Raw genomic sequence first — 16,323 nt, 5'->3', positions numbered from 1 at the left:
AATCCAGTCATCAAAGAATCTATAATGACCCTCACATTTATTATGGATTTAATATTGAAGGATAATTATAAAGTAAAAGAAATAAAGTCACTTTGGGTGAAAAAGGAGTTAAAATGTCAGTTAATGGGTAAAAATGCGGGTAAATAAAGTTATCCAAAAAGTAAAAGTAAAAATAGAAACATGACTAGAAAAATATTATAGTCCATTGGGAAAAATAAGCTTTTAGGTGCTAAGAGGAGTAATGAGTGTTCTAAAGGCCTTTTAGGACAATCCTAAGACTAAGTGAATATGTGAAATTGTGGGGATTTGTTGAACAAAGAACCACCCACTCATGACTTAATATGATTAAGTAAAAAGAAAATAAACAATAAAGTGTGTGTCTTGTATATTTACATGGCATTATATCATTTTATTGAGTTTTGTGTTGAATTCCTTCTCTAGGTGTGCCTAGGGACTGTGAACGTTTGGATTCTCGTGGAGCAAGATAAGTAGCTTGTTTTTCAAGTAAGCAAATTGTAAAGCTCCAAGAGGTAAGCTCTATGTTTATGGGGTTCGATCCTACTTTATGTTCCACCTTAGTGTACGGACTGTGGTCAGGTTGCATGATATGTATGAGATATATGATATAGATGCATTCATATAAAGCTATATGATGATGTGATATGATATGTTTTGATATGTTTAATTTGATATGTTTTGATGTGTTTACTTTGATATGTTTCTGTAATGATTTCTGTAATGATTTCTGGACATTGATTTGTTTATGCACTGATGTCCGCTTGGGGTCCTCCCTTGGGACTGACTGTGTATATATCTGTTATATGTTGAGTTCCGCTTGGGGTCCTCCCTTGGGATTGATTGTGTACACTCTGTTATGTGATGATCTTTGGCCATTGATCCTATATATAATGACCCTAAATGGTAAATCTTAATTAGAGTTTTAATTTAAGGATTTAAATGCCATAATTAGATTTAGTGAGTGATTCCGAGTATTTTGACTGTAATCATGACTATGTTATGAACAGTGCGTTCTGCCGGAGAATTTACAGTTTTGTGAATTAACCGGTAGAGCTTAAAAAGAGAAAAATAATTTTAGAGACATAATTTGATAATTCTGACGACAAATATGAGTTCAGAACGAAAAATTGTGTAGTCTGGCACTTTCCGTGAAAATCTCGTGAATAGTGTTTCTACCGGGTATTTTGTACTGCTGTTTAAGCAACCGGTAGAGTCCAGAAATAAATAATTGATGAAATAAGAATAAGAAAGTCCAATATATGTCAAGCAAGTCAATATAGGCCCAAGAAAATGATAAGTTTATAAGTGTTAAGTTTCAAAAGTAAATAAAGTACAGTTAGTTATTCACAGTGCATTTCGTCAAAAACGGTGCAGAAACCATACTGTGAATTATGAATATTGTTTTGTAACAGATAAAAATTTATGTAAATGATTTTAGAAAAATAAAAATATGTTCGTAGCTTGAAGTTATTTCCGGGTCAATTTAAGTTAAAATACGCGATAGAAAAAACATCTGATGAAAGGGGCCACATGTGCCTATATAGCCTTGTCACTTAAATGAAACACTATTCATTTCAGATTTTCTTCTTCTCTCTCATGCATGGCCGAGCTGCACTTGGAGGAGAAGGGGCTAGGGTTCCAAATTTCCTTTCTTTGATTTCTTAATCATCCATTCTCCAAATTCAAAGACCCACCACATGAAATTGATTGGAAACCACTCAATGAATCCATTCCACCAATCAATTTGAGCTATAGTTGAGTGTGTGAGGAGTTTTTCCTTCCCCCATTTTCGAGCTACTATTCATCAAGGAGGAGAAATGACATTTTTGGTGGAGCTTTGCTTGGTGAAGGCCTTCTAGGCTTTGGGTAGTTCATTGGAGGTAACAAAACTCTAACCTTATGGCGTTATTAGTGTGAATAATGTTTTGAAAGTCATGAGCATGGTTGGGTAGGAAATAAAGTAGTATAGAATGTGAAAATTATGATGGATTATTGTTATTTAGGAAGTTATAGTGTTGAGTAAGTATCCACATGTGATAAAATAATTGAAAAGCCCTATTGTATTTTCCCCCTAGGTTTCGGCCTTCATGGGTTATATAGGGTTCATTATGCAAATTTTTATTGTATGTTTGAAAAGGTAAAATATGTTGGAATGTAGTGTAAATGGATGAATTGGTGGAAATGCCAAAGTTAGAAAAAAATCCTACAAATACTTGCTCTATGTTTCGAACTATAGGATGTTTAGGGGTATATATGTATATATTGGTTACATTTTATTCTAATAAAATGTGTTGCATTTTAATATACCAATGGATGAGCTAAGAAGTGAAATGCTTTGACAAATGGTTGAAAAATACCTTGAGTCCCTAAGGGTATGCCCGCGACTTTTAAAGAAAAATTGCATGATTTATGTGAAAAATTCTTAAGTAAATGCTTGGTTAAATTAAAGAACGCCAACGGGTGTATAGAGGTCTAGACTTGTGTATTGGCATAGAATTGGCAAAAATATAAAGAAAGGAAAATAAGCGATAAAATGTATGCTTATGAAATAATCATGGTATTGCATCATTTTATTGATGCATTGTAAATTATTCTCTAGGTGTGCCTAGGGATTGAGAAGGATCGGAAATCTCTTGAAGCGATAAAAGTAACTTGTTCCACAAGTAAGCGTATTGGTAAAGCTTCAAGAGGTAAGCTCTATGTTTAAGGAGTCTTTTCCTGCTTGAGTGCTCCACCATGGTTAGTGAACTATGGTTGGACTGTATGACTGTGATTTAGATGCTTTGTATAGATGCATTCATATAGAGTTATTTGATAACATGATATGTTTTGCTCTGATATGACTTCTGTAATATGATTTCTGTAACAATCTCTGGCCATTGATTGTATAGTACCCGGACGTCCGCTTTGGGGTCCTCCCTCGGGACTGATGGTGTACGCCTCTGATATGTCTGGTTCCGCTTTGGGGTCCTCCCTCGGGAACACGTGCGTTGATTTCCGCTTGGGGTCCTCCCTTGGGAATGACGGCGCACATCTCTGATATGATATGGATATATGCTCTGTTCTGTTATGATATCTGTTATATGTTGTATTTGTATACTCCGTATCTGACTTTCATGCAGGAGTGAGCCAGGGGTATGGAGAATTCTCTATAAACCTGGAGCTTATTGAGATTTGTAATCTCACCCCTCTTTGGGGACATATTTTCAGGTGCCCAGATTCCCGGTGAGTCCTCACTAGGCAGGGTCACGACACGTGGCTGAGGCAGTTGACAGATCGGATTTTGAGTGGCTGTAGGCTACTACCTTTTGGAGTGTTTGATGTCTTTTAGTATTTCCGCATTTGATGGATCACGATATTGATCCTTTATTTTGTATATGGCCTGTATATGTTTTGTACATATCTGTCACTTGGATGCATGTACATTTGGGTATTCAGGCACGTCATATGATGATGTATTATTCAGTTTATGATTTCGTATTGGATTGCATGTTGATTAGGATAGGGGCACGGAGCCATATTTTGCATGCGCCCATGGATGGGTATCTGATTGTATCTGCATGACTGGTACTTCTGGATTACTATGCTCTATAAACTGTTTATCAGGAAATGCTTCTGAGAGGGATTGGAAAATCCCCGGTTGTCCGATTTATAGAGGAAACTCTGCCCGATTTTCGTTTACCCCAAGTAAGAATTAAAGTAGAAAAAGAAAAAGTTAACTCGTATCTTCGTAAGTTAAGTCTTCCGCTGTTTTCTGTTTTATCATATGTATGTTAATTGAACCGGCTCGAGACGGGGATGTTACACTATATGCACTGATGTCTGCTTGGGGTCATCCCTCTGGACTGATAGTGTACATCTCTGATATGTTTTTGGTTCCGCTTGGGGTCCTCCCTTGGGAACATGTACACGTTGATTTCTGCTTGGGGTCATCCCTTGGGAATGACTACGTACATCTCTGATATGATATGCTTTGTTCTGATGTGATTATTATGATGATTTTTGTATATGATATTTGTTACGTGCGTTGATTTCCGCTTGGGGTCATCCCTTGGGAATGACTGCGTACGTCTCTGATAAGATTTGTGTATATGCTTTGTTTAGTTATGATATTTGATTATATAATATGTTATACGAGATATGTTCAGTATAGTATGATATATGATGTTTTGTATATTATGTATCTGACTGTCATGCAGGAAGTGAGCCCAGGGTATGGAGAGTTCTCTATAAACCTGGAGCTTACTAGAGATTCGTCTCTAACCCCGTTTGGGGATATGATTTCAGGAACATAGTTAATTGAAGAGCCCTTATGGGACAAGTACACTACCGTGGCTAGAGGTACTAGTATGAGGATATGGAGTTCTGGGTAGCTGGAGGCTACTATTTATTATAGATGTTATTTTTGGAGAACATGTATTGTTGTATAGTGTTATATTCATTTGGTGATCATGATGTCTGATCCTTTATTTTGTATATGGCCTGTATATGTTTTGTACATGTCTTTCAGTTGGATGCATGTACATTTGAGTATTCAGGCATGTTGATATGATGACGTAGTATTCAGTTTATGTTTATGTGTTGGATTGCATGTTGTTAGACATAGTGGCACGAAGCCAAGTTATGCATGCGCCCATGGATGGGTATATGATCCTATATGGATATCTGGTATGTCTGAAAGTATATACTGTATAAATCGTCTATCAGGGTACCTTGAGAGTGGGATTTGCAAATCCCCAGTTGTAATGTGATATGTCATGTGAAAAAGAAGAAGTATGCAATGTGATATGTCATGTGAAAAAGGATTAAAGAAAAAGAAAAAGTTAGCTCATATTTTCGTAAGTTAAGTCTTCCGTTGTTTCTGTTTGTATCATATGTATGTTAATTGAACCGGCTCGAGACGAGGATGTTACAGAATCCAAGTCTCCCTCATTTCTATATCCCCAACCCCCATGAAACCTACACAAAGATGGATATGGTATCCCCGTCACACGAATCCGAATCCATTTTCGCCGATCGAGACCTTCGATTATCTTTGATGTGCTTTTCCCTCATTGTGCAACCCATTTATTTTATTTATTTTTGGGTTTGATATGATTTTGTTGATTTTTATGGGGAGATGAATAAAGGGGTAGAGAATAGAGAAGTTAGAAATCGAAAAAAGAAGATCAAAATTGAAACTTGATGGAAGGAAGCAAAGAAAGAATACTTACAGAGGGTGGATGAGGATCGAATCAAATATTGAGACCAACGAACGAACCAGAGAAGAGAGAGAGAGAGGACATAGCTTTTTTGTCAGAAAACCAGGGTATTTTGGTTGAAATCCAAGAATACCATTCCCTGATAGTATTCTTGGATGGCATTTTAGCATACAAATGGTTCACAAAACAAAATCCTAGGCAAGTTAAATTCTCAGACAAATTTTCAGAAAGCTTATAAATGTGGATAAATAAGATTCCCAATATCAGTTTACCGAGAATTTTAAAAAAAATCTCTATCAAATGTGTAATGTCCGGCCGCTTCAAGAATCAATGACTATCCCCACATACTAACACGAGACTTTTCAATGTACTTTTTCCTCACTCGCACACTTCCTGGGAAAACTTCCCAAGAGGTCACCCATCTCAGAATTGCTCCAAGTCAAGCACGTTTAACTCTGGAGTTCTTCCGTTCCGGGCTACCGAAAAGAAGATGCATCTTGTTAGTATAGGTAGTACCAATTAATTCTTATAAGCTCTCCCAAACTGTGTAGTCTCACCCCTGCACAATCTTTGGAATCCCCCTCTTTCGGGTGCCGATTCGATTCATTCATGCATATAACCCCCCACTGGAAGCCTGTAAGGAGCCGCTCCTTGTCCGTGCCTCTTTGCATCGACGATCACTCTCCGCCATCGTCAGCGCTCAGGATGTTACATGCCCACCAGCTTCCGCCATGTTCGTCCTCGAACCACACCATACTGGAAGAGAGGCCTGCTCTGATACCACTTGTAACGCTCGGCCGCTTCAAGAATCAATTACTATCCCCACATACTAACACGAGACTTTTCAGTGTGTTTTTTCCTCACTCGCACACTTCGTGCGAAAACTTCCCAGGAGGTCATCCATCCCAGAATTGCTCCAAGTCAAGCACGCTTGACTATGGAGTTCTTCCGTTTATTTATCATCTACAACAACTTTTACAAAGGGCTTAAGCTTAAATCAAACCCAAACTTATATCACTCACAAGGACACTATTCATCATCTTCCTCCATCATACAAACTCCATGAAAACAAAGTTTAAGGAGTGGAAACTTACCACAAATGATTGCACAACCATGGAATGAGTGCTCCCTAAGTTCCCAAGAAGTGAAATGCTCCCAAACCCTTTCAATCTTCAAAGGGGGCGAAATTTTGGGAAGAGAAATCTCTCACCACAATGCTCTCCACTCAAAACCAAGCTAGGATTAAGGATAAGAGGAAGATTCTAAGTGGTTTTGACTTTTGAATCGCTAAAAATGGTTGAGAATCAAGGAACCTAGGGTTTCTCACTTTCTCCCCTCCTCTCTTTCTCTCTCGGGCTCGTTGCTGGAAGAAGAAGAAAACTGCAGCTTCTTTTGGCTTATTTCCACTTAACTTGGTTAAGTTTTCTTAAATGGGTAAAAGCCCATCTATCTATTTAACTCCGTTCTCTTTCAAACTTTATCCAATGGTCTAGAATATTTTTCTAGGAATATTTCTAATTTTACTTTTATATTTTGGGTACTTTTGCCTACACTCATTTTTACCCCATAATTTTCACTGACGACACTTTTTACCTCAAGAGTGACCCTAATTCATTTAATTAGGCCCTATACTTAATTTTACTCACTAATACATGCTTAATTACTTAATTACATGTAATTTACTAATTAATTAGGCTAGGGCTATTATAGTTACCCCACCTTTTAGCGATTTTGTCCGCAAAATCAAGAACATACCTGTCCTTAAACTCAGGATATTGCCAGAGAAGCTTGTCCTCCTGCTCCCAAGTGAACTCCTCAGACGTCCTTCCTTCCCACTGGACTTTCACCATAGGAATGGATTTATTTCTCAACCTCTTCTCATCTCTTCTCAAGCCTATCAGGAGTCGCTCCTTGTTCGTGCCTCTTTGCACCGGCGATCACTCCCCTCCATTGTCAGCGCTCGGGATGTTACAAAATACCCCCTTAAAGTCAAAGCTTGACCTAACCTACCCATTTACACCCCTAAATTTATGGGGAAGGGTAAACTGTATAAAAGGCATTATCTTAGGGTTGAAATCGCATATTCCACAAAATTTATTCAAATATTATTATGGGGCAGGTTATATTTACAATTTTTTTTGTTTACAAACTACACTATCTTCTCTCGGGAGAACACTGGGTTTCACTAAGTTCTCCCGGGAGAATAGTGTAATTTGTAAAAATTTGTCAAAATATTTGTAAACGGATCATTCCCCTATTATTATTATTAGAACTTGAAAGATTAAAATAAATTTTTTAAATATATAAAAAATAATATTTTGAATATGTTTTAGTAATATATATTTATATGGGCAAAATGATTTCTGCAACCGTTGTTCCTACAGCAAGCCAGGATCCGCTTCCGGATCCTGTATTTTTTATTTTTTTTAAAGCTGTGGGGCCCACTTTTCTGTGTCAGCTGCAGATAACACTGTCTACGGCGGCGACAGAAAGGATAATCTCATTTATATGATGTATTATTAAAAAAATAATATTTTTGTAATCCCACGTTCTTCACGCAAGGCAAAAACAAATCACCCTCCACGTGAGCTTCACTGTATCCTATAAGACCTATAACGAATGCAATGATGGTTGACTTGTAAAACATAAACATTGATGATGGAACCAGAAACATCTTTGAGCCTCGCTTTCATTCTCACTCTCTTACTTGTGAACTTCGCTCTCGGAGTTCTGGGTGCTGATAAGTATAGCAGAGATGACTTCCCACTTGATTTTGTTTTTGGTTCAGGCACCTCTGCTTATCAGGTAGCGGTCTTTCTTCATTCTGACTCTTTCTCTTTTATTTCAAAGCATTTTAGTTTTGCAAATTAGCAAGCGTGGCGCAAAATTGAACGTATAATTAATTAGCTATAATGCTATATTATTATCATACATGTTGTGATTATGAGCAGGTGGAAGGAGCTACTGACATAGATGGAAGAACTCCTAGCATCTGGGATACCTTTGCCCATGCTGGTTCCTTCTTTTTCTCTTTTTTTCTTCTTGTCATTTATCTTATTAATTATCTATCTTGATCATTTTGGAAGCTTGCTTAGTTTAGAAAGAAGTTAGTCTTTAACTTATTCTATGTATTATTATCTTAACAGAAACACCACTGGCACACATGGACACTAACGATAAATGAAGTTTTCATACATGATGATGAAAGTCTAATAGAAGCACCTTCTTGATTAGATGGACACACTCTACACGTGGTACCTTCTGTTATTCATACGCATGAAAAAAATAGTTGGTTTAACTGTAACACATATTAGTTAGTAGTTATCTTTCAGTTGGATAGTTTTCAACTAGGTACAACAATTTGAGTTTCTTGTAGCTTTATCTCTCACTATATATATGTGTGTGTGTCGAGTATCTCTTCGAATAAAACTACATTTGTTATATATAAAATCATATAAAGTTTTTATCTAATAATATAAGATTTGAGATAATTGGTAATATTAAAATAGTATGTACAGTTTGACTAGCCGTTTTTGCTCTTTCATCCATGGCTATTACTTTTTTAAATGTTATGCATTAAACAAAAGACAGACTCATGCTATCATTTCTTTTTTTAAACAGGGTATGCGCATGGAGATAATGGAGATGTAGCCTGTGATGGGTACAACAAATATAAGGTAAAGAATGCACTAAGCTTCAATCTTTTTACTTCATTCTTTGTGATTTGCCCGGTAATTTGAGGTAAAGCTAGTTAAGACAATGCAAGCAGTAGTGATTCACTGTTTCTGCTGAAAAATCTGTAATGCAGGAAGATGTTCGACTCATGGTGGAAACAGGTCTTGATGCCTATAGATTTTCCATTTCTTGGTCGAGACTTATACCAAGTATTTTACTCTACTTAAACCTCTGTAAATACCGATAAACATTGAATTTCAATGTTCTTTGTTTCTTTCTCCAATAAAGCCTTTCTGAATACCTTTGAAAATGCTTTTCTTCCATCATAGATGGTAGAGGACCCGTCAACCCCAAGGGATTGGAGTACTACAACAATCTCATCAATGAACTCATTAGCAAAGGTTCATTGCGAGTTTCTTAATTTGCAAGATAATGCTTGCCTTGAAATTCTCTCCAAAAAAAAAAAAAGCCCCTTGAAATCAATTCTGTTTCTTCAACTAATGTATGCTATACTGTACCTTGAGCAGGAATCCAACCACATGTCACACTACACAACTTTGATCTTCCACAGGCACTTGAGGATGAATATGGAGGATGGGTTAGTCGTGATATCATGTATGTTCCCATGCTCTCGCAGTTGCACCAAAATGTTGTTCAAATTAATTCATGAAACACCTAGTGAATGAATTGCATTGCATAAAATAAGGAACTACGTCCTTAATTCTAGGTACTAGATCCATATTAAAAAGGCACCAAGGCAATTGCTGCTTGAAATAAGACTCTAGTCATTAGAGAGTTTGTTTGTATTACTCTCTAATTAATAATATTACTCTCTAGTTCTCCTTTTATTATTCTCCTCTCGTTTGTTTGTATGATCATGATACAATGTCCTTATATTACAGTCTTAGACACAATTGGGAAATATGATTAAAAATAATTATTTGATGTCAATGCAGAAGAGACTTCACAAACTATGCGGATGTGTGTTTTAGAGAGTTTGGTGACAGAGTCAAGTATTGGACTTCTGTGAACGAGCCCAATGCCTTCGCCCCAGGTGGTTATGATCAGGGATTTACCCCACCTCATCGATGTTCTCCCCCATTTTGCACTACAAAGAGCACTAGGGGCAACTCAACATCTGAACCCTACTTGGCTGTTCATCATATTTTGTTATCGCATTCTTCAGCTGTGACATTGTACAGAAGAAAATATAGGGTATATAACTTAATCATATTTCGTACTGTGTATTTTACTTCATGGATTATTATTATGGGGTAGGATATTGTAACAACCAATTAGTGTTACTACCAATCTTACTACCAATCAATTTCACCGTTAGATCGATTATGTTGATCCAACGATTATATTTATTTCCACATTTGTATGATCATGATTAAATATAAGGAATCATGACCATACAAAAGTGAAAATAAGTATAAAGTATTAAATGAGGAATCATACAAAAATAAGTATTTTCACTTTTGTATGGTCATGATTCCTTATATTTAATCATGATCATACAAAAATAGAAATAAATATAACCGTTGGATCAACATAATCGATCTAACGGTGAAATTGATCGGTAATAACACTAATTGGTTGTTACAATATCCTTTCCCTATTATTATTACTTTCTAGTGGTGTAGATGGCAAAAGCTTCAAATTTATTACTTACGCAAAAACAAAAATCCATATTGAGTTCCTACTCATTTTACATTGGATTTAATATTCTGGCACATAAGAAAAACTTTGTTGGCAAAAAATGTTCATGATTCCATGAGACAAAGTTACATTGCAGGCCGAACAACATGGATTTGTTGGTATCTCTGTCTATACATTCGGGTTTCTTCCTCTGACAAATACAGAGAAAGACAGGGAAGCAACTCAAAGAGTCCGCGATTTTGTAGTTGGTTGGTGAGTTACTGACCCTATGATTGGTTGTTTTACATCTCTCTTCCCCTTATGTTCTTTGTTTTTGCTCTGTACTTATGACAGGTCAATGAATACGACCAAGTTTTCATTTATGTTGTTAAACTTTTAAAATACTCTCCCTTACTTACTTCCTTATAGGCCTAAAACTTCTGGCTTCTAATATTTTTCTTATCATGAGATGGATATGGCAGTTTTATGTGTGCGTGCTTTATTGCAGGATTATGGAGCCCTTATTCCACGGAGACTATCCCAATTCCATGAAGGCTAATGCAGGTGCAAGGATTCCAGCATTCACAAATCGTGAATCCAAACAAGTTAAGGGTTCATATGACTTCATAGGTGTCATTCACTACAACAATGTTAATGTCACAGACAATACTGACGCCCTGAAGACAAAATTGAGAGATTACTCGGCAGACATGGCAGCACGGATACTCTGTACGAATTTTGTTATGTTTGAGCATAGTTCATTTAAAAGATTGAAGTTGATCACATGAGAATTCTGTATTAATTGCATTCACTGCATATTGATTGTTATCATTCTGAAATTTTCAACTAGTTGAATTTTAACTTCATTTAGCATATGATTCTCCAATAATTTTCATTAACGCACACAATCATGTCAATCACTCATTTTTGAATAATTGGTGGAGCAAGTTTAATCATTCACCTGCTTTTGCAGTTGGACAGGATCTAATTTCAGATGAAGAGGTAACGGTTACAAAAAAACAAATAATAGTTATTCTCTTAGTTGATTGGTTCAATATTTTAGATTACTTCACTGTTTAACTATTTTGGCTTTACTTGACTCAGTACCCTGTCACACCATGGAGCTTAGTGGAAGAGTTGGATAGATTCAAGCTCCATTATGGCAATCCTCCTATATTCATTTATGAAAATGGTCTCTCTATCTATCTTTCGTTCATGAAGATTACTTACAGTTCCATTGAATCTCTTTTAGGAAAATCATCTCTAGATGTTGATTGAGGTTGAATAATAAACTGTGGGCCAAAGCTTTTTTGTTGTGACAGACAAAGCAACTAAATAGCGTTAGACGTTTGGCGTTTCAATCATGGCGATTCTTGCTTATTAGCCCCTTCCCAATTTGTTAATACATGTAGCCAACAATATCAGTAGGTTGTTATTGCACATTGCGATTATCAAGTCTTCCCAATAATAGCATGGAATTGTAAACTTAAACCTCGAGGGATTTATTCAAGATTTGTGAACCACATTTATAATACATGTTGTCAATGTTATACTAATGTCGTACAAGGTGAGTTCAAAGGGGCTGAATTATTGATTGATGAAAATGTGACTTGTCTTGTTAGGTCAAAGGACAGCAAGCAATTCGTCGCTGCAAGACGTGTCAAGGGTGAAATACTTGCATGGATACATTGGTGGCGTGCTTGATGCCTTGAGGTATGCATTTGCTGCTCCATTTTATGAATCTATTGAACTATATAACTATATTATTGGCTATTAATTCATCTTGGGAGCAAGTTACTTATCAGGTGAATGCAACAGTGTCCAAAACATGGGAACATGCAGGCTAACACAACAACTGAAATAGTACCTGAAATAAACACTTGAGATTTTAACGTGTCCTCTAATTTTCTATGTCATCCTGGATTTTCTCAGAAATGGATCAAATATAAGGGGCTATTTTGAATGGTCTTTCCTGGATTTATTCGAGTTGCTGGACGGATACGGAACGAGCTTCGGCATATACTATGTTGATCGGAATGATCCAGAATTGAGGAGATATCCAAAGCTCTCTGCAAAATGGTACAGCCGATTTTTGAGAGGGGGAAGCACCTCTATAGTTGGAGCTATTGAACTCGAGAAGGATACATCACTTGTTTCTGTTGGCCATTTATTTCACTAGGCTCTATAATTTGCTTACATTATAGTATTGTTACATAATCATAATGATGTTTAAGCTATGCTTAACTTTCCCATCAATATTGAATAAGTAGATTCCCAACTTAATATTTACGTTATACTATGGTAAACATTTAAATTGTTCTTCACTTATAGTTTAGTTCCTAAATTTGATCATTATATATGAATAAATCTTCAATTAATAAAATTTATATCAGGTTAACTTTTTATAAACTATAGTGAGATTTAAAAAAAAGTTTATTTAACTCGTGTACAATATTAAATTTAGGTACTATAAAATGCAAAATGATAATAATAACTTTTTTGGGCACTGAAATTCTCAAATAAGTGTCAGGGAGGAAATATTTGTTGAGTTTTGCTCTTTCACTAAAGCCTAATCGAGTCTGTGTGTAAGAAGAGTCCAAGAAACCTAGAACTCATCCAGCTTAGCGCTAGGGTTTCTTGAAAGCCATATATATTTTACACTTATAATCATCAGCTGTAACATCCTCGTCTCGAGCCGGTTCAATTAACATGCATATGATACAAACAGAAACAGCGGAAGACTTAACTTACGAAAATACAAACTAACTTTTTCTTTTTCTAGTTTAATTCTTATTTGACGGAGACGAAAATCGGGCAGAGTAACCTCTGTATAATCATTAACGTTCATGCAGAAGTACCAGACGAAAAACAGCTCAATCTCACTCTCACGAGTTCCTGATAGACAGTTTATACAGCATATACTTTCAGAAGTACCAGACATCCATATAAAATCATATACCCATCCAAGGGCGCATACATAACTTGGCTCCGTGCCACTATATCTAACAGCATGCAATCCATCAAGTAAACATAACTGAATACTACATCGTCATATCAACATACCTGAATACCCAAATGTATATGCATCAAACTGACAGACATGTACAAAACATATACAAGCCATATACAAAATAAAGGATCAAATATCATGATCCACAAAATACTGAAATGCTAAATAACATCACTATACTCCAAAATAGCAGTAGCCTACAGCTACTCAAAATCTGGTCCGTCTAAACGCCTCAACCACGGGTCGCGTCCCTGCCTAGTGAGGGCTCACCGGGGATCTGAGAACCTGAAATGATGTCCCCAAAGAGGGGTGAGATAATAAATCTCAATAAGCTCCAGGTTTATAGAGAATTCTCCATACCCCTGGCTCACTCCTGCATGAAAGTCAGATACAGAGTATACCAATGCAACATATAACAAATATCATAACAGAACAAAGCACATATACATATCTTATCAGAGGTGTACGCAGTCATTCTCAAGGGAGGACCCCAAGCGAAAACCAACGCACGTGTTTCCAAAGGAGGACCCCAAGCCGAACCAGAACATATCAGAGGCGTACACCGTCAGTCCCGAGGGAGGACCCCGAGCAGACATCAGTGTACTATATAATTATTGGCCAAAGATCAATACAGAAACCAAATCAGAGCAAATCATATCATGTTATCAAATAGCTCTATATGAATGCATCTATACAAAGCATCAAAACAGTCATACAATCCAACCATAGTTCACTAACCATGGTGGAGCACTCAAGCAGAAAAAGACTCATTAAACATAGAGCTTACCTCTTGAAGCTTTTCTAATTCGCTTACTTGTCGCACAAGTTACTTATTTAGCTCCAATGGAATTTCAACCCTATCAGTCCCTAGGAACACATAGAGGAGGAATCAAGACAAAAATCAATAAAATATTACAATGCCATGAAATTTACACAAGGCATACATCTTATTGTTCACTTTCGTTCCCTCACATTATGCCAATCCTATGCCAATTTACAAGTCAAGACCATGCCTTTACAAATTTCCTTTCATTTACCATTTCATAATCATTAACGTTCCTTAATATACTAAGTATCCACTTGAGAATTTTCAACATAATTCATGCCATTTTTCTTCATAAGGCCGTGGGTACTCATAAAGGGAACCAAGGTTTCTCTCAACAATTTTCAAGTCATTTCCCTCCTCCAACTCATCAATTTCATACATTGGAAAACTTTATATTTTATTAAAATAAAATGTAACTAAATCTATCCCTAAATCACCTTATAGGTCAAAATCTATAAGGGACCTCAAAGGATTCCCTTCTTTTTACAATTTATTTCTTTCACTAAATTTGCAACTTACACATACATGTATATATATTCACTATGTTCAATTAAATTTTGAATATCAACTTCTCTATGGTACATTATGGCCGAAACATAGAGACATAATACAGAGGATTATTTCCACTTTGGCATTCTCACTAATTCACCAAATTTCCACTTACTCCAACATATTAAACATTCCCAATACATAAATAAAATTTTGCACATCCTATTCTAATTACTCTATCGAGGCCGAAACATAGGGGAGGGAGGAGCAATGAGATTTTTCAATTTTTAAACACATGACAATGCTTAATTCATACTATAACTTCCTAAACATCCATAATCCATCATCAATTCAAATTTTAAACTCAAGGTTTTCCCACCCAAAACATATTCTAAATTTTCAAAACTTAAATCATGAAAAACAAACCATAGAAATAGAGATTTATTACCTCTAATCCCTTATACAAAGCCTAGAGGACAACCTCCAAGCAAAGCTCCATCAAAAGCTCCATTTTCCACACTTGATGAATAGTAAAGCGAAAAGGGGAAAGGGAATAACTCCTCACACAAGCAATTATAGCCCAAACCAAGTAGTGGAATGGATTCCTTCCGTGATTTCCTATGAATTTCGTGTAATAGACTTTGTGATTTGGTTGAAGATTGAAGGAGAAATCAAAGAAAAACAAAAAACTAAACCCTAGCCCCTTCCATGGATGAAGCTCGGCCAAGAGGAGAGAGAAGAGAGGATTTCTTCTGTGAATAGTGATCCACTTAAGTGACTTGGACTTATAGGCACATGTGGCCTTTTACTGGATTTTTTTCTTTCGTGTATTGTCACTTAAACTGACCCGGAACTAACTTAAAGCTACGTACATATTTTTATTTTTCTAAACTCATTTACATTAATTTTTATTTCCTTAGGAACAATATTCATAATTCACAGTATGGTTTCTGAATCGTTTTTGACGAAATGCACTGTGAATCACTAATTGTACTTCGTTTGCTTACGAAACTTAAAACTTATAAACTTATCATTTTTGGGCCTATTTTGACTTGCTTGGCATATATTGGACTTTCTTATTCTTCTTTCATCAATTATTTGTTTCTTGACTCTATCGGTTGCTTTGACAGCAGTACAAAATACCCGGTAAAAAATACTATTCACGAGATTTTCACGGAAAGTGCCAGACTATACAATTTTTCGTTCTGAACTCATATTTGGCGTCATAATTGTCAAATTATGTCTCTAAAATCATTTTGCTCATTTAAGCTCTACCGTTTAATTCACAAGAATGCAGATTATCCGGCAGAACACATTGTTCATGACCTAGTCATGATTTCAGTCAAAACACTCGAAATCACGCTCTGAATCTAATTATGGCATTTAAATCCTTAAATTAAACCTCTATTTAAGATTTACCAGTTAGGGTCATTATATTCACCCCACCTTTTAAGAATTTTGCC

General features: G+C 36.1%; 1 protein-coding gene across 2 annotated transcripts; it reads left to right on the top strand.

The window, feature by feature from the left end:
• Positions 1–7,877: 7,877 nt before the first annotated feature.
• Positions 7,878–12,807, top strand: LOC133292885 (hydroxyisourate hydrolase-like). 2 transcript variants are annotated; one of them, XM_061491376.1, is made up of 13 exons: positions 7,878–8,024; positions 8,171–8,234; positions 8,841–8,896; positions 9,028–9,103; positions 9,224–9,295; positions 9,422–9,509; positions 9,851–10,109; positions 10,693–10,808; positions 11,044–11,264; positions 11,509–11,537; positions 11,640–11,727; positions 12,158–12,248; positions 12,468–12,807. In XM_061491376.1, the coding sequence occupies exons 1-13, from the start codon at positions 7,878–7,880 to the stop codon at positions 12,712–12,714; spliced, it is 1,554 nt and encodes a 517-aa protein (XP_061347360.1). In that variant the 3' UTR covers positions 12,715–12,807. The 2 variants fall into 2 exon arrangements, with proteins under 2 accessions (XP_061347360.1, XP_061347359.1); XM_061491375.1 differs by lacking the exon at positions 11,509–11,537 and having other exon boundaries at positions 11,044–11,275.
• The last annotated feature ends 3,516 nt before the right edge of the window (positions 12,808–16,323 follow it).

Source organism: Gastrolobium bilobum, unplaced genomic scaffold, assembly GCF_033153095.1.
Source record: "Gastrolobium bilobum isolate Gb01-03AN ecotype WA unplaced genomic scaffold, APGP_CSIRO_Gbil_v1 utg2530, whole genome shotgun sequence".
NCBI lineage: Eukaryota > Viridiplantae > Streptophyta > Magnoliopsida > Fabales > Fabaceae > Gastrolobium > Gastrolobium bilobum.
Note: the sequence above shows the minus strand (reverse complement) of the source record. Positions and strands in the feature narration are given on the sequence as shown.